Here is a 27,907-nt window from a genome sequence, read left to right on the forward strand (position 1 = left end):
ACACAACCAACTACAGGCCCAGATCGTTACTGAACCACTTAGTGTGATTACGATTACGCATTTTTCCATACTCTACCAAAATATATAGGACTTCAACAACTGGCCATATACTTCTCAGTATTACTATACATCCTTAGTCATTCTCACGTGAATGGAGATATTCAGTTACAGAAAATAACATCATGTTTAATATTCACAAGGATTTAAAAATAATTCATGGTTCAATACCAAAGTTATTGAAAACTTGCTCTGACCTTACTCTCATTCCACGGCATGAAACAGTAGATAATAACCTATTGATCGATATATAAGGCTGATTCGTATTATGTAACGATATTATTCTCATCGAAACGATAAAGTATCTTATTCAAAATGACTTTCAAAGTAGTGGTAATTATCGCTTTAGTGGGTTTAGTTCAGGCAGGCTTGCTGGTTCAACCTTTGCAACCAGTAGTAGCTGAACCTCATAACCCTAATCCGCAGTACTCATTCCTCTACGAGGTTCAAGATCCGACAACTGGTGACAGCCATGGGCAGTTCGAGAGTAGAAACGGGGATGTTGTACAGGGTGCGTACGCTCTGATGGATTCGGATGGTACAAGGCGTTTGGTAGAATACACGGCTGATCCAGTTCACGGGTTCAATGCTGTCGTATCCAAACAACCCACAGGAAGAGCTGTTGACCCATCTACTAAGATCGTTAATGTGAACACTGGGTACTTTCATTGATTTATTTTTAACATATACACACGAACGTGTGCTTCATAATCATTTTCTATATTTCTCGTTTCGATTCAATATAATTTTTTCATCAATTCAAAATTCAGTTTTCAATTCCCCAAAACTTGTAAAATATTCATTATTATTTCTGAATTTTCTGACTGATATAAATAGGTGACCTCTTATCGATCGATATATACTCAAAAAATGAGCATGATTGTGATATTCAATCGCATTTATTTATTTATACTGTTAATTTATTGACCTTTGAAATAAAATCCCTAAAAAAAAGTATTTTTATTGAAACACAAAAATCAATTACCTATCAATCAGATAGAAAAGTTCAAAGTTCATTACACATACGTTCTACAAGCTTATTTACTTTTCGAATGAACTCTTTTTCTATAATAGTAATAATAATAAAAATAATAATTTACTTCATTGTCATTAGGAATCAATCATGTGGAAATAGTTCGTGAAAAACAAATACAAATGTATGTATAGAAATATGAAATGTGAATATAAAAACACCAACAAAAAAGTAAAGTTAGAACATACAATTTGTGTCTGCATGAATCACGAGGTTTAATGTTACACCTGATTTCCTTAGGAAAAATCCATATCTGTTCAAAATTTGAATTACTTTTCTTTTGTCTTTACTTCTTCGAAATTGTTTTCACCATTTTACTTGTTATAGGATATTTTTTATGAATACCCAAGCCAACTTGCTGAAGACATCTTATAGTAGGGAATGATGCAGGAGCTGTCCCATAAGTCGATGTTTTTAGTATACGTATGCATCCAGTGGTTGTTTTGGTCATGTTCGCAATAGAATATTTTCTGTAAATCTCGCTGATCATTTTGAACATATACCATTCAGTATAATGTCAGCTGCTATTACCACTTTTTTTGTCTGAATCTGAGCAAAATGGAGAAAATATCATCCTGCATTATTTGGTCAACTTTCAAACAATCATTGAGACTGAAACCAGTATCACTTTTTCAAGAACCATCGAGCACGGTTTGAAGTTATGTTGTTTCACTGTTCTCTTTCTGAACGCCAAACGCTCTTTGGCTGTATAATAAGAATCTCGTAGTTCTGATAAACATTTCTTCGTTGGAATAGTCCATCCTCTTCACGTTTTATGGTGCTAGTAAAATGATCTTCACATATTTTTTTGTTTGTCTATGTTCCAAAATGTTTCTATTTCTTGGTCAATGGAATCAACTGACGAATGACAAACTCTATTAACAACAGCGAATGGTGCTGTGAAAGATTATGTTCCCGAAATTATCCAACCTAACTTTTTCTGTTGCTTAATAGGATGATTTGAGGGAGATATATTTGTTCGACTCATAACAAGTCATAAAATACTATAGAGTAACATAACGATAGGACCTGGTCTGTTGAATGAAGACTCAGCCAATTATCTGATAGTGTTAATTTATTCATGCTAAATTTGTTCATTGGCATATTCTCATATATTTTATCAAGAACTAAAGATGACGTTTTGAGCATGAGAGCATTAAACTTTTATTTTATTGTACCTTCCGTTATGTAGGATGCATTTGTAGATGTTTGATTTATTCCAGCAATAGATTTTTATTTTTTGTGTTGGCTGTTATAAAATATTACACGTTCTAGGTGTTATAAAATCATTCATTGAACCATTATCAAGCAGAACCCTTAACTGATGTGTTTTGTTGAATTTATGAATTCCATATACTTAAGCAGTTGAGAGCAATATTTCAGATCTTTAGATAGCATGGTGAATTCATTCATGCTATATTTGTTGATTAGCATATTTTCATCTATTTCATCAAGAACTGAAGATGACGTTTTGAGCTTGAAAGCATTAATCTTCGATTTAATTGTACCTTCCGTTATGTAGGATGCATTTGCAGATGTTTGATTTATTTCAGCCATGGATTTTAATTTTTTGTGTTTGTTGTTATAAAATATTACACGTTTCAGGTGTTATAAAATTCTCCATTTAACCATTATAAAGCAGAACCCTCAACTGATGTGTTTAGTTGGGTTTATTAATTCTATATAGTGAAGCAGTTGAGAGCAATATTTCAGGAATTTGGTTCTTGACTCTGATGTTGAAGTTGATTGAAAAGTATTTGATTGTATACTTGTTTGATTGTTGATTGGTACTTGTTCAATTTGACTAACTTGGTTATTGACATGTTTTTCTGCGATAATATCTGAATGAATTTTTTACCATGCGATTTAAAACAAGTTACGTAACAATCCAATCTTCATTGAAATGGTTGAAACGGATAAATTTTACACATAACTTCAAATATTTAACTTTATTCATCAGTTCGGCTGGTAACTTGGGAAATTCGTCCCATTTATACAAAAAATACGCCTCTTAACAAAAAGGACAGATTGATGGCTGCTTTGTTGTAATAATTCAATGAGAATCTTGCACGTTTTTGTAACGTAATATGTAACTATAATCTGTAGAGTTACCATTGAATTCACTTGGATTTGAGTAGTTGACAGCGTTGTGAAAAAAAATCATATGTCTTGCATGGTTGGCTATTTATACGTTATTAGGGTTTTTTCCCACTTCATTTTGGTACTTGAATTGAATTATTTCAATTGTTGATTTGAAATGATGAATGTTTTTGCTATTAAAATTACTCCATAACATAAGTTTCCAGCAATAGCCCTTTCTTAACCATGTTATTCGGTTTCATCAATAACCCCAATTCCAGATTATATAGCGTCAATAATATTCCACTAAACCTCACATTTCTTCTATCCTTCAGGAATTACGCGATTTTAATCATTTATTTGCGTAGTGAAAGATTGAAATCACGTGAGTTTCCCCTTGATAATACCCCATCTACTTCTTAACGCCGTAAGCGTTTTCACGGTAACAGTGTAAAAAAACTAAAATTGTTAAATATTCAACTGTCAGTGTTGGAAAAATTTCGGATATTTTTTTATAAACCGTACACAAGTAAACTATTACTATGAATGGAAATATTTGCTATATGATTTCAGGAAATAGGATAAAAAATTATTGTTACTCACTTTGTCGTTTAATTTTGTTCAAATACCAGCTTTCCCCTTTGTACGGTGTAGTTTTTCGTTTTTCTGGTATACAGGCTGCGTAATATACGTATGAATTGGATCGACTTCCTTCTAAACTTATACCCCAATATACAGTAAGTCTTAGTTTGAAGGTGGTTGACAATGTTTCGTTTTGTATTTCATCAGTTCGGACTTCCATTGTCTAATATAATATAAATCGATTTGATAACCCTGAAAAAATCAAAAAAGATTAACCGAAAATAACAATTTCATTAAACAAAAAACTTAAATTACAAAGAAATAAAATACAACAACAACCAAACGAATAAAAATTGAAATATTATTAAAAGCTGAAGAAATTGAAAAATTAAAAATATTATTAACAAAAAATCGCCTTCAGTTATCACACGAAGACGATTTTGGATATTAACAATCGAAACGTTGTGACAAAACTTTTGATTTGAAATCTTATAATTTTAATTTTTTCATTTTTTGTTAATAATATTTTTAATTTTTCAATTTTTTCAGCTTTTATTAATACTTCAATTTTCATTTGTTTGGTTGTTGTTGTATGTTATTTCTTTGTAATTTGAGTTTTTTGTTTAATAAAATTGTTATTTTCGGTTAATCTTTTTTTATTTTTTCAGGGTTATCAAATCGATTTATATTATATTAGACAATAGAAGTCCGAACTGATGAAATACAGTAAGTCTTGCTAGTCGGTTTATGTGTTACTTCTTTCTTCTCAATATCCGGCTCGAAAGACATGTACATTTTTGTTGTATGTGTTTTCTCGTACGTTGATAACTCATTCAATGAAATGCTGGTTGATTGTATGAAGTATATTGACTGATAATTACAAAAATGCAATTATATGTAATATGACTATGTGGCAATGTACAACATGATAATAATCTCATGTTGTTATTTTTTAGCGATGATAGATACTCATGAAAAATGTATAGTTAATCTAGACAATTTTAATTAAAACATCGAGAAAGTAATACAAATCATGAAATTATGAAATACCACCAAAAATTAATTGGCGCTCCAGGGCGACTTCATTGATTCCAGTGGCGTATTTGCATTTTCAGCTGGAGGAAAACCCTGAAAAACCTGCAGCAAAATTATATTGTTCTTGTGAAAATCTATCATGGTGTGTTCGTCTTTGGTAATGAGTTGATGAAATACTTATTCATTTCATAAATACTATTTTTCTTGATTAACAATGAACAGATCATTAGAAATGACTGTTTTTTCTATGAATAATATTATTATCCGGCAGAAATTTCCATCTATCGATACCACTAACAACTGGTGAAAAACTGATTTTAAAATTCTTGGTTAACATAATTTTTCAAGTCTTTATAAAACTGTGAGTGTCTTGATTTAGTGCACATCATATCTTTTATAGTATCCGTCTGCCCTTCATTAACAAATGGTGCATGTCGATCAATGAGTGATTACATTATTCTTACTACAGGACCTCAGGAAACCTTCTCGTTCATGAAATAATCATATTTTCGTAATACTGGCACTACTACTAATTTCGCAGGGTAATTTCATATTATCATACACTGAAGAGCAAACAATTATATTAGGATGACAATCGACTCTATCACTTCCCATTTTTATTGAGTGTCAGGAGGATCATAAGGGGAGTAATATGAGTAAGATACTCAATAAAATTATATTTTCCAGATCGAAAATATTCAAGGCAAAAAAATTAATTAATATCATCATTGGGAAGTTCGAGTACGTTCACATTCGAATCATCAGTACTTATCATTCCATTAGACTGAATCAGATTGCATCAGATTGAATCGTTAGAAAATATTTTGAAATTATTTAAAGGTGGTCTATATTGAATAGAAAAAGTTACTACAATTTTTTCGTCCTCTCAACTGGACAATTGCTCTGTTTCTGTAGTAGGACAGTCATTCATAATAAAATCCTATAGGGATTGTATGACATTCCTGAATAAATCATATGGTTCAAATGGCTATATCCAAGCAACACCCAATTGTGAGATTTACACAAAACAACAAACAGTGTTTCATGAAGCGTTTTCATACAGTAAGAAAACGTTGATGGAGCTATTGTATATCGGAACATGTTTTGCAGTTTTGTAAACTGTCCAATGAAAATCTCTCTATAAAGGGTTACTTGAAAGAATCATGGATTTTCATCAAGTATCCGCTAATTCCATAACATGATTCAGTTGAATATTCCATCAGTCAATCACCTTCCACAGAATGAACAAATGTTTAATCATTTATCCCTAAGTATGAATAATTTCCCCTACTAAAAGTAACAGCGACCTAATATTCAAATTGGAGATATGCAATGACATTTGAAGCCAAAATGAATTCAATCTTTCAGTTGGATCAGAATTATTAGAATGTACTGTAATAAAAAAAAATACCTGATGAAAATAGGGACCTTAGTTTTTCGAGATGGCCCAAAGAAATGAAAATGTGTTTCAGATCATGACTATTTCAATGATAGCAATAACTATCATTAATACATTTCCAAAAAAGTGATAATTATGATAAAAAAACCTTTGAAATAACCTTATCTCTTCCGAAAATATTCAATAGCTTTCAGGTCAGTAATACTTCACTCATTTTTATATTTACAAAAAATGTTTCGACATATGTGACCAGACTCCCATTACGGCCGACTTCGATGATAACAGCTTTCATCAGTTCGAATTAGACTGGACTATCGATATTATCCAGGACACTTAGTTGATATGTGACATTCGTTCAACAAATTTATTTATTTTACTTTTTGGCATTCTGTTTCTCCATCATCGAATAAAAAATGTAGGAAACTTCCAGAGGAAGGGAGAAAAAAAACTGTAATGAAAACTTTTCATAAAGATATGTGGAGCATACACAAAAATTTATTTTAGATAAACACGCGAAAAAAATCCCTATTGTACTTTACATATCTTCATGAAGAGTTTTCGTTATGCCTATTTTCTTTCTATCTCTTTGTTTCCCAAGTTTTCCACATTTTTTTAATGATGAAGAAATAGAAACATTCCTGGAATTCCTGTGACTGGGATCAACTAACCGTATGAGTGTGTAAACGTTTTGCCATAGTGAGGAAAGCAGATTTGTCTCTTTCGATAACATTAAGTTGTAATGTTATGAAAGAAGTGACTGCTTCGTTTTGTTTTGTATTTCAAAAACATCCATACTCCGAAGTATATCATCAAGAATAATAGTATTCCATGTAAACGACATTTGTTGTGAATACTATTACATTGTGTAGCTTTCCCATTAGTGATATTTGTTTTAATTGTATAAGGAATGTTTCTAGTACAAAATGGACAAGAACAATTAATCCTTGTGATAAGGAAATAATTATTTCGGAAGGAACCTTTTCGTGATAAAATGTTTTTTAGTGGAAGTAGCTGTTTCGATAGAGTTTTTTCTTCCACTATGTATCTGAAAGAATTTTCTTTTCATACATATCCTTACGAAGGGTTTTCATAGAAGTTGTTTTCTTTCCTTCTTCCTTTGGGAATTTCCCAAATTTTTCATTTGATAATGGAGAAGTGGAAATACATAAAAGTGTTTTTCCGAAAAATCTCTCCTGAAAATATCACTTTTTCAATTGAATATTTCCTACTGCCAAAGTATGAATTTCGGTGAACGAGAGTGCATGAATATTTTTTTTAAATTTCGATCAATTGTTGTGATGAGTCCGAACAACGTTATGTCAAACAGATAAGTTTATGATATTTCAAATCTAGCGAAATAATGGAATTCTTTTGTGAAAGAGGATGGTACATTCTTGAAGATGGAATTTGAATGTCGCAGCTCATCGGAGAGGGATGCTGGTAAAAGTTTGAATATATCTACCCTGCAACCGATTTACCGGCAAATGAATGGATTTGTGAAGATTTTGATGTTAATTATTGATAGCCCCAGTAAAATATATATGAATATAGATAAAGGCAAATTTGAAGAGACATCCGGATGAAAGGAGAGGACAAATACATGCACCAAGACGTTCTAACCCTATGAAAGAACAAACAGGAAGATAAAATGGTCAGTTTGAGTAGAGCCATGAAGGTAGCACAGCCTGCTATTGAAAGCGCTCGCATATGATAATTGAAAAATGAATAGATGAGTACTTTTTGATCATTCCCATATTGATTTCAATTTAAGAGCCACCGGTATACAGCTGTTTCAGCCTATTGGGCATCGTCAGTACCGGGCAGGCGGTCCTCGATTGAAAACAAAATGAGAAAAAACCGAAAAAGTACTTGATAAAAATAGCTGCGTAAACGCAAGCGAAACATAAGTGGAACCACCTATTGGTGTGACACCCAAGTCAACTTGCCAAATTTTTATGTCAGTGTTGGTGGTTTGACCAATCAACCGACAACTGCGGTAGCAGAAATTTAAGAAGATAACCTGAAATGCCATCGGAAAACGAATCCACATGTTTCTAGAAATGATATGAAATCTAGAAAGGTTAATACAGTCAAGCTGCTGGAAAATAATTCCATGAGAATCAAAAAATTAATAGATAAGTACTCTTTGATGATTCCCATATTGATTTCAATTTAAATTGAAATCAATCATGGAATTATTTTCCAGCAGCTTGACTGCATTAACCTTTCTAGATTTTATATATATATATATATATATATATATATATATATATATATATATATATATATATATATATATATATATATATATATATATATAAACCTAACAAAGCCTTGAAATTATTTAGGAATGCAGCGAAAGCCTTGTAGCCCCCTGATGATGACAGTATTCATTGTCGAAATATTGGAAATATAATATTATAGAAGAAAGCATAACAATTATGTAACATGTATGCTAGAAAATGAAATATTACAATTTGAACACAGATGAACACAAATGAACAAACTAATGCTATATATAATATTATGTTTCTGTGTATTGAATGAGTTGGATTTTCTCAATATTAATCAGAGCTATGTAAAAAGTAGTGGAGTGAAAGTAGATTGCTAGGCACTTTGGATTGAAGGAATATTTCAGATAGTAATAAGCAGCCAGATGTCAGCTTTCTCTAGGAACCTATTTTTTAAATGGGTAATGATGATTTACTTCTTGTTTTTTTTTATTTCAACTCATTCATATCTAAAAAATTTTTAAAAAAATCAAAAAAGGGGAAATTATAAATATATGTTATTCACAGAGTCACCTGAAAAGAGTTTTTAAAAAGTGAAATTCGAGGTGTACGAGTTTGAACCTCAAAACGATAATCAGCCACAGTTCGTCGCGAATTGTCTGACCTAACATTATTATATCCGGTTCGGAGACGTTTTTTTGGGGAGAACCGATGCCTGGGTTTTCATGGCATTGAATTGAACCTGATTACTTTCACCCCAATTCAAAATTACTTCTAGATCCTCATTGAGATATGCAACCTCCTGCTGCCGGTGAAGATGTGCATCCGTAGCCGATGTCCTGGAATCCAAATGGAATGACGAGACCAGTGTGCTGTCGTCAGCAAAGCAATATATTGGATTCTTGTTTTTTTTTTCAATAAGTCGTTGATATACAACAAAACGAGGTTTGGGGATAATATTGATCCCTGAGAAACACCAGCATTGATGTTGAAAGTATTCGAGAGATATCCACCGACGGCCACTTGCAGGAAAAGTTTTTTCAGGAAGCTGAAGAGCCATACACATAAATGTTCCTACAAGCCATAGCATCGAAATTTGGCCAGCAAAGTTTCATGCCACACACGGTCAAAGGCCTTAGAAATATCAAGCGCAACAGCTCTTGACTCCCCATGTTTTTTGATTGTGTTATTCCAAATATAGGTGACATACCATAGAAGGTCGCCTGTTTATCTTTATTTCCGAGAGCCATATTGATGATCACTCAAGATGTTAAAGCCTTCCAAATATTTGAGGTTATGGTGGTTTACGGCTTTCTTCATGATTTTTGATATCACTGATATCAAAGCGACTGGTCTATAGTTATTTGGAAGATTTTTCTTGCCCTTTTCGGGAATAGGCTGACCGCAAGCAATCTTCCAACAAGAAGGAAAAACCCCTTTCCTGTAAGGCAAGTTGAAAATTCTGCAAAATACTGGTGTGAATTCATTTGCGCACTTTTTAAGTACGATGACGGGCAATTCATCAGGACCAGACAGACGCCTTGTTGATATTGAACTGTTCCAAAATTCGCCTGACTAAACGTTGTCGAAAAGTAATTTCAGCATTGTAGATTCTAGTGTGGAAATAGTGGGTGGTGCCTTTCCCAGAAAATCGACTGTGGAGTGGGACGCAAACTGTTCAGCTAGTAAATTTGTTTTTTCTATGGCTCTAACCTCAATTGGTCGCAAACTTATGAATTAATCACAGTTTTCCCTTCAGCATCCAAGTTGTTTCCTTTATTGACGGTGACAGATTCAGTTTGGTTTCTGAGTTCTATGTCTGTTACAAATATATGAGGAGAGATCTTACTTGTCATGGAGTGACCACGTGGTTCAGCCAAAAAGTAGCATTAACTCCCAAAGATAGCCTGCTCCTGGAGTGATATAAATGTCGCCCTTCCAACAATGTTACAGTAGGCTGCCGAAAGCAGAATAAGGAAGATTGAGGGTGGAAATAAGAAGATCTGGAAGGAGAAATCGGTCGAATTAGCATGTTCCTTTGTATATACTCGAAAAAAGGATCCTTACTTTATATGATGGCTTGCCTTATTAGATTAGATTGTGAAAACCAACCGAAGTATGTTACGAATATCCCCAAAAGAGTGGGTATGTTATACCTTCAGATAACAATTATTAATATTTACTCTTGTTTTCTATTTCGATTCCTTAAGTCCACAAATGTGGACTGAAACACTTGCTCAGTGAAAAATAACCAAAACTTCCTTTGATAAGAATGAAAACTGAACCTCTTTTTCCATGAAGATTAGGATTTTTGCTCCAAGGTCGAACTTATCTGATTACCCCAAAGAACATGGAATTTGACAACAAGAAATGATCAACTGAAGGAATGAATATTTTTACAGGGTGATTGATTACTATGAATTTATTGTACAGAGTAATTGTACCTACTTATTATCAGTATTGGATGCAATTCGACTATTGGTATATATTTTGTGTGAATTAGAATAAATATACTAAAATATCAACCGTGTGTTGGTATTTCATTTTGAAATGATACATGGAACCGTCACACTTCCACACAAAAATGTAAAAGGCCAGTTCTTAACCCGGGTCTATTGATAAACCAAGAATGAATGAAGAACAACTTATATGATTAATCAAATCGTTTGAACAAACCAATAAAAATGTTAAACGGGAAAAAAATTGAAATTAATCACGTGCATCTTAAATGATGTCATCAATTTCAGATGGTGGTTACTTGCCATATTCATGAAAATAGGTTTATATGAACGTTAGGTCCAAATTTACATCGTTTCCGAGTAATGGAGTGTCAAATTTTCACTATAAATATTATTATTCTATTAATAACTGGTGTATACATTTGCAGTAACAAGGGGCTTTTTTTCATGAGATAAAATTGATTGTGATTTTTGATTGATTTATTGATATTTATGACAAACATCATTGTACGCCACTGTCAAATTGAACAATTCGTTAGAGAGCATGTTTGAAGTCGAGCTTTTATACAAATCACTGGATTGAAAAAATAGTTTCTTTAATTGTTTGATCTATAGGTTATTCTATAACATATTCCAATTTTTTCCGCTCAAGATTACCTATTTTGTATTCGCGGCCAGCTTCTTACTCATAGAATAACCTAGATCAAACAATGGAAGAAATTAGTTTAACATTTTCAGTGAACTTATATAAAACCTTCTCTTCAAATATGTTTTATTATAATTTTTATTTTTGAACATTTTCGAATAGAAGTGAAAATTGAATGTGGTTCATAAATAAGGGATACAAATTATATACTTCTGATTCAGTCACCTGTCAAACCCAACAAGGTTGGAATAACTTATGAAATCATTACCGAAATGACATTAATTAGTGCAGTGAAGAATGATTCAACCACGATACTGCTTGTCTGTAATTTTTGGTTCTTTCAAGTTGTTTATAGGTTTTTTCAACGATAAGAGAATGCTGCCACAATATTTACAAATCACTAGTAAGGCGAATTTTTTTGACAGTAGGTGACAAGTGTTATCATTAATTTGTTTTGGCGTACAAACACGGATGTCTAAGTACATACTATCAAGTAGCTGCAATGCATTTCCTTTATGGACTAGCAGATGTTAATGCTGAGCGTCCTGGTATAGATTGAGGACAATAATGGCACTATATAATTAGAGGAAGCAATTCTTCAAGAAGTTAGCAAAATTCAATGTCAGTTCACTTGTGGAGTTTTACTCACAGATGAGGCAAGTTGTTCTCAAGAGATGCCATAATGAACTTTCATAACAATCATCCTCTATTCCATTACCGTCCCCATTCTCGCTTCCGCTACCAGTCCTCCATACCACCTTATTCAGCAAATATATTCTCGCCTAGAGCCTGAAGATCTTCAGTCCTTGCTTAGCAGTAGACATATTGGGAACTTTGTGAATACCTATTGCGAATCCTGGGGTGGAGAGTAGGAAAATTGAAACTCCGGCGTCAAATCACAAAATATCTTCTAGTTTTTGAAAATGACTCCAGAGTCAAAGACGAAACTTCAAGTAATTCAAAACTCTAGTCGAGGCTCAACCTGAATTTCAGAAACTCAGACTGCTGACCATTGAAACCTGTCTGAACACACAAGGCCAAACTTCTGTGTGACCCCGTGTCTCTTCATCATAAACTTCCACGTTGACTTGTCTGTCGTAGTTTGGATGTACAAATAATCAAAACTTCATGAAAAACTCGCTTCCAAGTCCTATTTTTTCTTCATTATAACTCTACTCATTATAACTGTACATATTGTTGGCTCTGACATCAGTGGTTGAGTGAATATGGAAAAACCGCATCAATTCTCACTTGGGCTCAGTTTCCGGATGGCAGAATGAAAAAGAACCCTGTATAACCATTTCTCTTTAAGCGGCAACGCCCTTAGTCCTCAGTTACGCCCTTTCTGATACGCCGCATATTCCATAGAAAAACAACCAATTCAAAACAGTGCTACAAACTCGGCTCTCAGCATTGAACAGATTCATCTGCTCCAGACAATTCCGGAAAATTATATTTAAATGGAATATCTCGGAAGCCAAAACTTTTTAATAAGTTAATTGTGTTTAATGAAAGGAGACGTCTCGGTGTGAGGTTTTTGCTCGCTCGTTTATTTCTTTGTCATTCGTTGGTATTCTAGAATTAAATACGAAACTAAGTTTCACGATTGTGAAGAACTCATCTAGATTAAACAAAGCTTATTTTGGAGTTATAGTACACAAAAAATTGAAGTATGTCTCGAAGTTGGCCAAGTTTGCACGGTATTAATCAAACTAGGAACAAGAAGTAATCTAGAGAAAAGTTTCTGCTCATGACTTCTTGAACTGATATATAGTGAATTATAAAATTCTAATTCGGATTCAATGACCTTTTCAAGAGAAAAAGATAATAGTTTCCTTGGGAGAAATGTGGTAATGAGTTGAAGAAATTAGTCGAAATCGATTTTTCATTGAATTCATTTTAATGACTTCAAGATCGATATATGAGGATTTAACTTTTTTTTGGCACATTTGACTGTATCGTTTGTATCGTTTCACGATTCGGAAGAACTCATCGAGATTGAACAAAGATTATTATGGAGTTGTAGTACGCAAAAAATTGGGGTATGTCTCGAATTGGACAAGTTTGCACGTCGTCAATCAAACTAGAAACAAAAAATAATCTAGAGAAAAGTTTCTGCTCATAATTTCTTGAACTGATGATATATAGTAAATTATCAAATTCTAATTCGGATTCGAAGATTCTAAATATAATTTGAAGAAATGAAGAATAATTGATAAACAGAGTCTGAAAAAAGTAGGAGCTTTCCAAGAGAAAAATATAATAGTTTCCTTGGGAGAAATGTGGTAATGAGTTGAAGAAGTTAGTCGGAATGGATTTTTTTGTTGTGGGTCAGTGGGTCAAACTATTTATTTTTGTTGAAGCACCCCCATCTGTTCTTATTCGTATTTTCGCCGCTCAATTAAAACTATAAATACTAATTCTACATTTTCAAAGGGGTGTTTCTTCAAAGAAATTTTCTGATTTCAAGGAATCAACGGTTTTTTGGATGATATTACAAAACAAATGAAAGCTTAAATCATAATTTTTAGAAAGTGTACACAAATTTTGCGAAGTGTCACATATGAACTAAATTTTCAGACGAATTTGTAAAATAAATTATTCGAATGTCATGACAAACTCCAGATGACTATATGATCACGATGTAGTCAAATTTAAACGCTGATACATTAATCATCATAAACCATTTTATCGATGACATCTGGTGAACAAACAGAAAATGTTTTATGAAATATGCTAAATGTATGCTTAATGATTCAAAACTGAATCATTTTTGTAACAGTTAGTTTCATGAACCATTTTGGGAGTTTCAGTTGGCAAGAATCGATTGATGAATTTCCACAATATCACAAGCAAAAAAGGATATTTTGTTGTAGAACTCCTAGTCATTCTGAAAAAGTTTCAATTATGTGTATTGATGGACCACCCTCTCCAACGATTATTACAGCTCACAATTTTTCTCAAATAATTTACTAATTCGAAAAAAAAAAAAGAAATCCATGTAATAGATAAACATACCAATATTATTTTTTCCCTAGTAAAAATTATTTATTACGTGAAACTACGGAACAATTTCGGAGATGAATAAAACAGTTTGCTTTCGAAACCATTATATATTCAAAATACGTACTTAATCGAATCCACCATGTTTCAATTTCTCTGTCTAGACTGAAAAAGTGGTTCAGTTGCTTTTCATGATCAACGGGTATTGAAGTTTCTTCAATGCGAACGCGAAGAAATGATTCGTGCCTCATTGCATCCAATTACCGATCAATTCTGATTTCGTTGACCTTGATACAATAAAACCTGAATCTTGATTTCGTAATATTGATGAAAACAAAATCGATAAGTCTCAAGATTTTGTAGGCCAGGTTGATGTTGTAGTATGAAAAATTCTCAAAATATTCGCTATTATTATATGGTGTCAAACTTTCTCAAAATTGTATCCAGTTTATATTCAGTGATCAATTCAGTATCAAATATGATCATGATTTCAAAGCAAACACTTTTTTCGAACTCCAGAACTGCAGTATTTTTCTCGATGCGTGTTCCACCAAATAAATTGTCATCTACAGAAGATGAAGACGTCAAATCCTGAAGACAAACTTGGTCTATAAACCACACAATAAAAAGTGATTGTTTTGGATTTAATCTACATCAGATATTCCAGTTTTATTATTCATAATCATCATTTGCAATTAACGGGAAATACAATCTGGTTATATCCCTTATCATTTCTCACAATTCGAAGCAATCCGTTTTGATGTTTTTCTTATACCTGACCACATTTCTGATACTGAAATATTTGGCGATAGACATCTGAATTAATTATTTGTAAACTAAATTTCGCCCGTCTTTTCACTTACGAGGAACATTCCATAATGATGATAACCAATCAGATAGGAATAAATATTATTTGAGAGACTTTTTGTGGATAAATCAATGTTGTTGTTTTTTCTTTTAGGTATTCAACCTAATATCAACAAATCAATAAAACAGATAATCTGATGAAGTGTAAAAAAGGGCAAACGGAAAAGTTCACCCCGAAAAGTAACTACGTACCTAATATAAACCACTGTGACATGTTCAATTGGATTTTTGTGGGAAAGAAAGTGTTTGGCTTTCTATTACTTCATCTTGATACAAAAAAAATGTGGGAATCTTCCAAAGAAAGGAGATAAGTAGTCAATTTTGAAATAAGTAAGTCTATACATTGATGTGTAGATCACGCAAAAAAGTAACTTTCAGACACAAACTGGAAAAAAAATTCCTCCTGAAACAACTACTTTCATAGAAACATTGAATTACACGAATGAAAAATTATTTCGAAACAAATACTTTTATATGAACACTGAATTATACAGAAGACACTTTTCTCTACTCAGTTTATATTCCAAACATTCGTTATGGAATAAAATTAGATATCATTCACAGGAGTTCTACACTAAATGAATGGTAAAAAATTGCATTAACATGAAACACTGTCATCCTCACTGGTAGACATCGATGTTTCGCCGTAAGACACTTGCCTTGGGGCTCTTCAGTACCAATCTGGATAACATTATAAGAAAAAACACAATCCACTCATGAATTACGATTTTTATGTCACGGAATAAGTTTCATCTACTAATGTCATCGATGACATCGTAATGACATTCATTCACCTATTGGATTTGGATTTTTCTATTTTTTTTTAATACTTTATTCACAGTAGTAGAACAAATATACGGCTATTAATGAAATGATTGATTAAGATGAGATTTCGAAAGTCAACTTAGTGTTTCTATTTATATTGTTTTCAGTTTTTCAGTTTGATTTATGGAATGGAAAAATGCTTTGAAAAAAAACAAACCATTCATAGCTTGCGATACTCATACTCAGGTATTTAGACTTTGAGTTGAATTTTTGTTTGAATAATAATAATATCTGGGGGGTAAACTAACAGCCATTATTTTTTGAATCAATACAAACATCTCAAAAATGAATAAACCTGTTGCTGTTGAAATTGTGTGACGGAAAATGACATTTGAATATTAAGTCATAACATAGTGTCGGTATTGGTTATAGGTGAATTATTATTTAGACGAACACAGCGTTTATCAATAACAAAATTCAGTAACAACAAAGCACAACAACAAACAACACATAAAGAAAATTACAGAATAACCTCGGGGAACTAACGCTATGTCTTTTCTCGATCAGCGAGGAGACTGTAGAGCGGGTTCATCTCGACGTAAACCCCTGAATAAGAAATACTTCTCGGCCGAAATCCCAGAACAGAATGAATGTATCAGCTAAGAAATATGTTCGAAGTAACTCTTGAAAAATAATTACTGACAAATGGTGGGGGTCATGAATATAGTCGAAAAGGATCAACCACTTGGGACCGAATTCCTTATCCTAATCCATAAAAGTGTTAACAATGAGTACCTACTCGAAACGTCCCAAGTGGTGTCGTTCTAAATATTCATCTGTTTTCCGGCAATAAACTTTCGTTTCGAGAGAAGAGAGTATTTCAATAATATGCGATGAGAAAATACGAAAATGATAAGTAAAAATAAACAAAAAGAATTAACATATAAAATCCAAGCAGATGGATATTCTGGGCGACTGCTCCATAATGCAGTTATGAAAAAATAATATCCTAACAAAAATTTATAATATAAAATAAAAATCAATAAAAAAGTGAAATGATTTTAGACTATTTTTAGGAAAAACCCTACAACGGAATTAAATGAGAAAAAAGCTTTCTCAGAGACTTTCTTTCAAAATTCAAAGAATGCCATTTCTGACAAAAAATGCAACTGTAACATGCGAGAAATCGTCATTACGGACTTCTATGATTTATGATGCTCGCCTTCGACAAACTTCATTCTCACTAATAGCTAATCACGACATTTTTCGATCATTGAATAATAAATTAGTCCTATATGTCTAGTTTAGGATTTCATCATACTTTCACTCATCACAAAGTTTAACGAAACTGGACTAATATCGAAAAAACTCCTAGACGTGAGCTTGTGGTCAAAGTGTTAATTGAAACTTATCTATCTTGCGTTCATGGACGTGATCTTTTTCCTTTCGGAAACAAAGATTTTCAGAAATACGTGTGACTTCTCGGTTGTTAGAGGATAATCTATTTCTTAACAAGATGCATTCATTTTTTGTCGAAACTTCTCGAAATTGAACAGTTACGTAATAGAATGAGATCCAATCTCAATAATTTGGAATATAAATGAAAACAATTTATTGTCTTCTTGGAAATGCTCTTTACACTTCAGTGAGATTTGTATAGGAAAAAATTATTACTATAGACTTCCGTCAATTAGTATTCAGTGAATTGAGTTTTAGTGATTAGAAATGATGTTACGGTAGTTAATTGAATCCTGCTTGAAGGAGCAATTATATAGAGTAACGCTTACCTACTTAGTGATCCTCACATACCTTAACTTACGTGGAATTCAATATTCAACACTGGAATTTCTGAATAAATTTGTTGAGAATCCCAAATATTATCTTCTCATAATTTTCACGAGCCTTGACGAGAAACTTTTTGTTAAAATAGAACGACCCACCTTGCGTGTTTGACCATGATAACTCCTAACTGTAGTGATGTCTCGGGTTGGGAGAAGATCTAACCTAAAAATTCATGAAGTACCTAGTTCTGAATTCTCCAAAATCCAAGTTTCCTTGAGGCAAAACCACTTGCTCCTTGAATCAACGAATTGGGTGCTTCTATCCAAAATAACTATCAGATTTAGGGATATAGCGCTCGTCTCTGCTCATCGACAAATACTATTCACGAAAGGAAGCAATATATTTTTTACCAACTTCCATATTGATAGGTTCTTTTCTAACTTTGAAGAATATGAGTAACAGTGCCATGAATTCATAATTTTTTGAAGGTTTTTGCTCACAGCTTTGGAGACGGGTTGGACTACATTCATATTCTAGTTAGCCCCCTGCCAAGAGTACTCTGTTCTTCGTGTCAAACTTTTCTCTCCGCCTCCGAAAAATATAAACGAGATGTCATTCGATTCGAAATAGCGCGTAGATGATTTTTGAAATATTTCAAGTGTCGCTTACGAATGTTATAAAAAATTAACTGAAAAAAAGGGGTTTGGTTTAATTGTATCAGTTTGAGAATGTCCATACTTATAGGATGAAACTACAGAAACGTTAGTTACAAATACAAGTGGTATAAAAGTATAGAAAGTGTTTTTCTTATTTTTCATGATGATCTCCTACCACGTAGTAACGGTTAGGCAAATCAATTTAGGGATTTAGTTTTTTTGCAAATATCTCAAAAACTATTTGACATTTTTCAATTTTGGAATATATTAAAAAAAAAATACGAAATTTCCCAAAAGAAAGTCTTATTCCTGGAACTGTTGGACCAATATTTATAATTTTCCCAGACGGTCGAAAATACGTCCTAGAACGGAATACGTCCTAGAACGGGTACTTTGGCTTGCGCAAGACACGCACACTTTGGACCTTCAATGACAAAATATTCTTTCAACTCATCAAAATTGAGAATTGAAAAAATTATTTTCAAAAAAATGTTTCCAAAAAAACTTATTGATTAAAAACGGATTTGTTGATTATCAATTTTTTTGGACCACCGAAATTATTGATAAATGTGAATTATAAGGAATCTGAATAGATAGATAGATAGATAGATAGATAGATAGATAGACTTTATTGGCTATTTCACACAGTGGTTTACAGCACTTCACATAGTACAAAAAATATTGAGAGACAATATGTGAAAATGTAAAAACAATCACAAAAACATTTTTTTCTATTACATTAAAAAGAATATTTCGTAAATTCTTCTACACTATAAAAACAATTTTTTAGGAGTAGACATTTCACATTAGCCTTGAAATGTCTATCATTCAGAGCCCTTCTTAGCTCAAATTGTTATAACGTTTCAAATTGAGGGAATTTGACTTCGACTTATTTAGCCCGAAAAGTTTTAGTGCTATTTGGTTTACTGATCTCGTGTCGTATTTGTGAAGATCTGACGAAATAGTATAGTTTCCTTTGTTTGAATGTATTTCTCGAAGGGTTTGATATATATATATATATATATATATATATATATATATATATATATATATATATATATATATATATATATATTATATATATATATATATATATATATATATATATATATATATATAAAACAATTCGTGGACACAACACTCCAAAAAATTGTTTCATTTTTGATTTGTATCATGACCACTCAATAAAATCTCTATTTATATATATATATATATATATATATATATATATATATATATATATATATATATATATGTTATATGCGAATTAGCGTCTCACACGTATTAAATTACAAAGCGATAACAGCTTCCTGCTAAAAGTGCTTATTGTGCAGTATCAGCAATATGAACACTTGTGCTCCAGACAAAGCAATTGCTGACACTGTTCAAATATTGTTTTTCATACAAAACGTATAAATAGACCCTGCGAGGTCAGAAAGATGTTCATTAACTTAGAAATCATTCTCAAGTACAGTTCATATTTATTCTGTTAATGTTCCAAGTTTTTCACGTTATATTCAAATTGTAATAAAGTGTTTATAAAGAAAATAAACCAATTTTTAAAAAGTGAATTGTGAAAAACAAGATATAACAAATTGGCGCAGTCGTGCGGATTCCTGAACGTTGCTAGAACAAGAAAATTCTAACTGGCAGCGGTGGATCCCAATCCTTCAAGGAATCAAAGAACCAAGCCCTTCAAGGAAACAAAGGACCGAGCCCTTCGAGAAAGCGAGAACCAAGAGAACCCGAGGAGTCATCACTTGAAGAAAACCACGGAAGGAACACCTAGTGAAGCCCCTGGTGGAAAACTTCGAGAACAAGACGAATCACCCATGAAACAAATACTGTAAGTCAACAAAGATTCATCTCGTTTATTGTATTGAATTTTATTTCATTGCAATAATCATACAGATTGATTATTGGCTTATTGTAAAACCAATTGTTGATAATTGCACAGATCAATTATCATCAAAATAATCGTACTGTTCGATTATCTCAGAGGTATTGAGTATTGCTATTATTGATTTATTATAGTCCAGTGAATCGATTAATTGAGCGATATGCCTGACAACGAAAATGCCCCTGAACCAATCCCTGAACCTTTTCCCGAAATTGAACCATATAAATTGTCGGAAATATTTTCGATCGTCCCTGAATTTGAAGGAGACCAAATATTTCTTACAACTTTTACAAATGCTTGCGATTGTGCATACCAAATGTCAACTCGCGACCAAAGAAATCTTCTGACGATACACATTAAAAACAAACTTCGCGGAAGAGCTGCCCAACTGATAAGCTCTCGAAACCCCGAAACATATCAAGAGATCAGACACCTATTGAATTTAAACTTTGGTGATACCCGAGATCTCACCTCCTTGATCCAAGACCTACAAAGACTTAAACAGCTACCAAATGAAACCGCGTTGATATTTTTCAACAGATTACAAGTACATAACGCCAAAATGCACGCTTGTATTCAAAAATCTACTCTCACTGCCGATCAAAAAACAGCTCAATCGAGACTCATCGAAACAATGACACTGAATACACTACTTACCGGACTTGAACCCAGACTAGGACAAATCATACGCGCTGGAAACCCCAGAGACATGCTCGAAGCACATATGCGAATCAGGAGAGAACTCCAACTTTCGTATTTCGAAAACCAGAAGCATGACAAACATAACCAACCGAAAAACAACATTTCCAAAAGACCCCAACAACCTCAGTCTTCAAGAACGTGTAACTTTTGTGGACGCTTTGGTCATTTGTCGAACGAATGCCGCCAAAGACAACGACCACCACCAAATAACACAAATTCCTTTCAAAATACGAACTTTCCGAAATCAAATTTTCCCCAACAAAACCGCCCTCAAACGAATTTTCAAAACAATCAACAAAGACCACAATTTCAAAACAATCAACAAAGACCGCAATTCCAAAATACCCCACCTAGGCCAAATTTCCAAAACCAAAACCAGAATCGTCCCTCAGTAATTCAACGCAACCCCAACTCAAATCAACAAAGAACACATTGCGTTACATATGAAGAATCTCAACCTCTTCAAGATTATAACACGGAGTATGAGAACTACTATACAGCTAGTAGCCAAGAAAATGACTATTATACCGATAATGGTCAATGCCCGCAAGAATATGATCAATACGATCAATATGACCAAAATGACCAACACGACCAATATATAAACAACCCAAATATCTCAGAATACCAGGATTTTCTTTCACTTCCAACACAACATCACCCCCCAGATTTCAGTCAATCCCAAGACATAACATCGGACATTCAAACTCAAATCCAATCAATGAACCTAGAAGATTATCACCCCGATCTGAACTTCCCGGAACAACGCTTCATGTAAGTTCACTTCACTCCATGAATTCAAAAAACTTATACTACATCAAAGACCTTTCAAATACCTTCAAAATTTTAATAGACACTGGTGCAGGAATTTCGATATTCAAACCAAAAACTTGTGAAAAATACCTTCACCGATTCCCAGAAAATGTAATAGTCCAGGGAATCACGGACCAAAAAGTTTTAATCACTGAATCGACTCTGATCAATTTCAAAGATAATGATCCCCACAAAGTCTATGTTCACAACCTTGATATTGAATTCGATGGTTTATTAGGATCCGATTTTTTAGAACATTATAATTGTATTATTGATCTGAAAAACAAACAATTAATTACAAATTTCAAAACAGTCCCTTTGTTCAAAGTTATAGATAATGAAGTAACTGAAAATTCGAAACCAAACCAAATTTCAATTGAACCCAGAACAGAAAGAATATTCAAACTCAGAAGTAACCTCAAAAATACCGACGCTATACTGTTAGCGCAAGAAAAAGAGAAAGTCAGAATACCAAATGCTTTAGTAAAAATTGACAACAATGGTGAATTTTTGACATCCATCATAAATGCCAACGCAATCCCCAAAACAATAGATTTTTCAGACCTTTTTCTCGAACCAATAACAAACTTTGAATCAATTTTGAACTTTAACACCTCTCACGATAATTTAGAACAAATTGACAGAACTCAAGAGATAAAAAACCAACTCAGACTTGACCATTTAAACCATGAAGAAGAACAAATGATAACCGAATTATGCCTAGAATTTTCTGACATATTTTATCTTGAAGGCGACAACCTCACCTTCACCAATGAAATTAAACACACAATCGAAACTAACAATGCGAGACCTGTGTTTACAAAATCTTACAGATACCCTCATATTCACAAAGAAGAAGTCAAAAGCCAAATTTCCAAAATGCTTAATCAAGGTATCATTCAACATTCGACATCCCCATGGTCGTCCCCTGTTTGGGTAGTACCAAAAAAGCTAGATGCTTCAGGAAAACCCAAATGGCGTGTTGTGATTGACTATCGAAAACTGAACGAACTGTCAGTAGCCGATAAATATCCGTTACCCAACATTTCCGACCTGCTAGATCAGCTTGGAAAATGTCAGTATTTTACCACCCTCGATCTTGCGTCAGGATTTCACCAGATCGAAATTGACCCAAAAGACGTTCCAAAAACAGCCTTTTCTGTTGAGAACGGTCACTATGAATTTGCCCGTATGCCTTTTGGATTAAAGAACGCACCATCCACGTTCCAAAGAGTGATGGATAACATCCTCCTTGGCATCCAAAACGAGCGCTGTCTTGTATACATGGACGATATCATTATATACTCACCAACGATCCACGAACATATTTCAAGACTAACAGAAGTGTTCAAAAGACTAAGGAAAGCCAACTTGAAAATTCAGCCTGACAAATGCGAATTTTTAAGGAAAGAAGTCGCTTATCTTGGACACGTCATCACGAAAAACGGCGTTAAACCAAACCCCTCCAAAGTTGAATGCATCCAAGAATTCCCCCAACCAAAAAACCCAAAAGAAATCAAATCATTTTTAGGTTTAGCTGGTTATTATCGACGCTTCATACCAAATTTTGCCAAAATTTCCAAACCACTCACAAAATTACTACAGAAAGATACCCCATTTAAATTCGACTCAGAATGTTTGAAATCATTCAACGAATTGAAATTAGCCCTTACTTCTAGTCCAATTTTGATTTACCCCAACTTCGAAGAACCTTTCCTCTTAACGACAGATGCTAGCGCATTTGCAATAGGAGCTGTTCTTTCACAAGGACCGATAGGAAAAGACCTCCCAATAGCATACGCCTCCAGAACACTATGCAACGCTGAATCAAAGTACTCTACGATTGACAGAGAACTTTTAGCGATTGTATGGGCTGTGAAACACTTTCGACCATACCTGTTCGGAAGAAAGTTCAAACTCATCACTGACCATAGACCCCTCACTTGGCTTTTTTCAATAAAAGACCCAGGTAGTAGGCTAGCACGTTGGAGACTCAAATTAGAAGAGTACGACTACGAAATAGAGTATAAACCTGGCAAAATAAACAAAAATGCCGACGCCTTATCACGGATCAAAATTAATCACTTCAGAGAATGTGTAAATTTTCACAGAAAACTTACGATACTCGCTTCAAACGAAATCGATGAAACGAACAAACCAACAGACGCAGAAACACAAGACACAGAAACACCAGACACAGAAACACAAAACAAAGAAACACCAGAACACGAAGAAACCCCCTTCGAACAAATTTTACAAGAATACGAAAATTTCAGTCACTTATATGAAACTCGATCCCTGATTGATTACTCAAAAATCAAATTTGACAATTCGCAACTTTTAGACAAATCACATAAATACATCCTCACTTTTTTCTGCCAAAACAAACTAGAAGATCTTCATCATAAAATCATAGATGACATATTCGAGGAAAATGCCGAATTTTACAACGATAGAATCAATATTCTCTCAAGTAAAACCGTTAAAGACAGAAAATATTTCATAATTGCTCTACCCTTCGATCATACTTCAGCAGTAGAAATTCTATTCTTTATCCTTTATAAATGGACAGATGAAATAGACATTTCCAAAACGTACTTTGTCGAAAATAATTTGGATTTACCAATTTTGGAAATTCTTTCTTTCATTTTCGCTGAAAAAGAAATTAAAATAACAGTATGCCAAAATCTAACAAGAACTCCCGACGAAGACCAAATTCCCATCGTAATGGACCAATGCCATTCAGGAAAAAATAATTTACATCGAGGAATTAACGAAACGGTTAGACGCGTAAAAGAAAAATATAATTGGCCAAATCTGATCAAAGATGTAGAAAATTTTGTAAAGAACTGCGAAACTTGCAAAAAAGCAAAAATTTGCAGACAAAACCTTAAAAGCCCTCTAGTCATTACAGAAACTCCGAAAACACCATTCGAGAGAATAAACATTGACATTCTTGAAATTCCCACAAAAAATTATATACTTACAATTCGAGACGAACTCACAAAATTTACCCAAGCTTACCCAATTGAAAATAAATCAGCAAAATCAGTAGTAAACACTTTACTGCTATACTTTCAACACTACGGAACTCCACTCAGAATTCATTGTGACTTCGGTCGAGAATTCAACAACGCCCTACTGAAAGACCTTTGTACGCTTTATGACATTAAACAATCATTTTCTAGTGTGGACCATCCGCAATCAAACGGTTCCTTAGAACGTTTTCACGCGACCCTTCTAGAAATGATAAGAACAAATAAAATCGACAACCCTGATGAACACCCCTTAGGTATTTTACCATACGCAATAATTTGTTACAATAACACCAAAAACAAAACACACGGATTCACCCCTTACGAACTATTATTTGGACACACCTCTAGTAGACCACCCGAAACTCTGTACAACCAAAAGGAACTCATAACTAAGTACATACGAGACTTAAATAATAAAATCTCTTATTATTATAAAATTGCTCGTCAAAGAACACAAGACCAAAAAGAAAAATCCAAAATTCGATTCGATAGAAACGTTGCACAAAATATACCTGAGTATAAGGTAGGAGACAATGTTTACGTTAAAGAATCCCAAATAAAAAATAAACTAGAAAACAAATTTAATGGCCCATTTGAAATTATAGAAATCTACCAAAACTCAGCAATGCTAGTTAATTGGAAGACAAGACAAAAAACAAAAGTAAATTTTGACAGACTACGACCTTGTACTGAAAATTGATTTCATTTTCAGGATTCTCCTGCTGATTTCAGCAACGCACTCAACACATTCCCAATATTCCGTTCAACCCATTAATAACACAATAGGAATTTTTCTTCACGAAGAAAGCACTTTGAAAATTTCCAATGATAAATGGACTCTTCTCGTCTACAAAGACTTGGACTCCATAGAATTTGCCTTAAATAACAACAACAAAATTTTGGAAAACATGCTATATACTTTTGACCAATCAAACCCTAGAATGTTATCCTTCAAAACCGAAGTGAAAACACACATTAGTTTATTGACCCAAATATCTGACTCACTCGACTTGAAATATCGAGAAATATTTGCAGACACCCAAAATTATTATAAAAGATCCAAACGAGGATTAATTAATGGAATAGGCACCTTCTGGAAAGCCATTACTGGTAATCTAGACTCGTCAGACGGCGAATATTACACCAACTGTATTAATAAACTCACTCAAGATGAACACCAATTAGAAAACCTTTTGAAAAATCAAATATCGGTGACCACATCAGTAATTAGAAATTTCAACACAACTATTCAAAAACTTCAAATCGATGAAGAAACCTTCAATCGAGATATCAAGCAAATAGAACAATCAATCTATAACATTTCAGACGATCTTGCATATTATGAAGCACAATTGAAAACATTGGAAATATGTGAAACACTAATGGAAAGCTATCTTTTCTTGGAATCAACTCTTGATGACATATTGAGTTCAATAACATTCGCTAGATTGAAAATACTTCACAGTTCAATTATCACTCCTAATGACCTAATGAACTCACTCCAGGAAATTTCTCAATCACTCCATAAAAACAATCTACCTTTACCCACAATGCTCTCACATGTTGCTCAATATATCGAAATCATTGAACTTGAAGCATATCAAGTGGACAAAAGAATTGTTTTCATATTAAAAATTCCACTGGTCGAACCAGAAACATACACTCTGTATCGACTTTTACCAATACCAATTCCAGATAACCGAACGGGACTTCATCACATATTATTAACTGTTCAAAAATATATTGCGAGAGATGACGAATCCTTGTTGTACATTTCGCTTCAAAATTTAGAAAACTGTAAAACTCTGAATCATGGCGTAAGAATCTGTTCCGATCTACTACCCTACCCGATTGACAGCGAAGCTATATGCGAAGCCCAACTATTGAGAAGATTGACCGTCCTCCCGAAAACTTGCCAGTCTTCATTGATCTACGCTACGGAATACAATGTCCAGGAACTGAGTCTAAATTTGTGGCTCATAACAATATCTGAAGTTCTACCAATCACCATTAACTGCGAAAATATGGAACCAGTTACACGAGTGATCAAAACCAATTCCCTGCTAAAACTCCAACCCGGATGCAGCTCATTCGTTGGAAGCACTAGAATTCACTCCAAATACTTCGTCGATAGATATAAGAACGTCACATACAAAAACCATGCCGTTCGAATACCATACAGCTGTTGCGACCATCTTCCTGAAAAACGACATCTTCCAGAACTGAAACCGCTGAAACTCAACAAAATCAACGTTGACGAGTTGAACATCGCTCAACATAAATTAAACCAATATTCCGAAGAATTGGATAAACTTATCAATGAGCCGTTTGTGAACAAGCACATATCATGGTTCACATATTGCACTATAACATTGATCATTGTATTAATCATACTTTACATCTTTTGCAAATGTAGACGAAAAGGACCAATACGAATCGGTATTACATCCACTTCGAACCAACCACCCCCGATCATCCAAGATCAGACAGACAACCATCCCGTATCTTAACGAGATTCATCCCCAGGAGAAGACCAAGTATCAACCTCCAGGAACCTATAAAAGAGGAAATCCAACTCAACACCAGTTTCCACAAGGAAAATGTTTTGTGAAAAGTTGCAGCAAAAAGCAACAACTTTTTGTATAAAAGGGGAGTTGTTATATGCGAATTAGCGTCTCACACGTATTAAATTACAAAGCGATAACAGCTTCCTGCTAAAAGTGCTTATTGTGCAGTATCAGCAATATGAACACTTGTGCTCCAGACAAAGCAATTGCTGACACTGTTCAAATATTGTTTTTCATACAAAACGTATAAATAGACCCTGCGAGGTCAGAAAGATGTTCATTAACTTAGAAAT

The 27,907-nt window shown here is 33.5% G+C and overlaps 3 protein-coding genes across 9 annotated transcripts in view; all 3 read left to right on the forward strand.

Annotated features, from left to right (window-relative positions):
* dlg1 (MAGUK family member discs large 1) overlaps positions 1-27,907 on the forward strand; it is an 889,881-nt gene that overhangs the window by 289,879 nt on the left and 572,095 nt on the right. The gene's annotated exons all lie outside the window — the stretch shown is intronic.
* On the forward strand, positions 292-1,775 carry LOC111503149 (larval cuticle protein A2B). Its single transcript, XM_023157376.2, has 2 exons — positions 292-716; positions 1,418-1,775. The coding sequence occupies exons 1-2, from the start codon at positions 373-375 to the stop codon at positions 1,473-1,475; spliced, it is 402 nt and encodes a 133-aa protein (XP_023013144.2). The 5' UTR covers positions 292-372; the 3' UTR covers positions 1,476-1,775.
* Positions 19,837-27,557, forward strand: LOC141482935 (uncharacterized). Its single transcript, XM_074176976.1, has 2 exons — positions 19,837-20,440; positions 25,760-27,557. Exons 1-2 carry the CDS (start codon positions 20,427-20,429, stop codon positions 27,555-27,557), a joined length of 1,812 nt encoding a protein of 603 aa, XP_074033077.1. The 5' UTR covers positions 19,837-20,426.

The sequence above is a fragment of the Leptinotarsa decemlineata genome, unplaced genomic scaffold (assembly GCF_025532065.1).
Source record: "Leptinotarsa decemlineata unplaced genomic scaffold, Ldec_3_MD MMD2_tig00002159_RagTag_RagTag, whole genome shotgun sequence".
NCBI lineage: Eukaryota > Metazoa > Arthropoda > Insecta > Coleoptera > Chrysomelidae > Leptinotarsa > Leptinotarsa decemlineata.

Bases quoted from the DNA above. Each gene is read 5' to 3' on its own strand.
- LOC111503149 (XM_023157376.2), top strand. From the start codon at position 373: ATGACTTTCAAAGTAGTGGTAATTATCGCTTTAGTGGGTTTAGTTCAG. The intron at 717-1,417 runs GTACTTTCATTG...TACTTGTTATAG, and splicing joins ATCGTTAATGTGAACACTGG to GATATTTTTTATGAATACCC.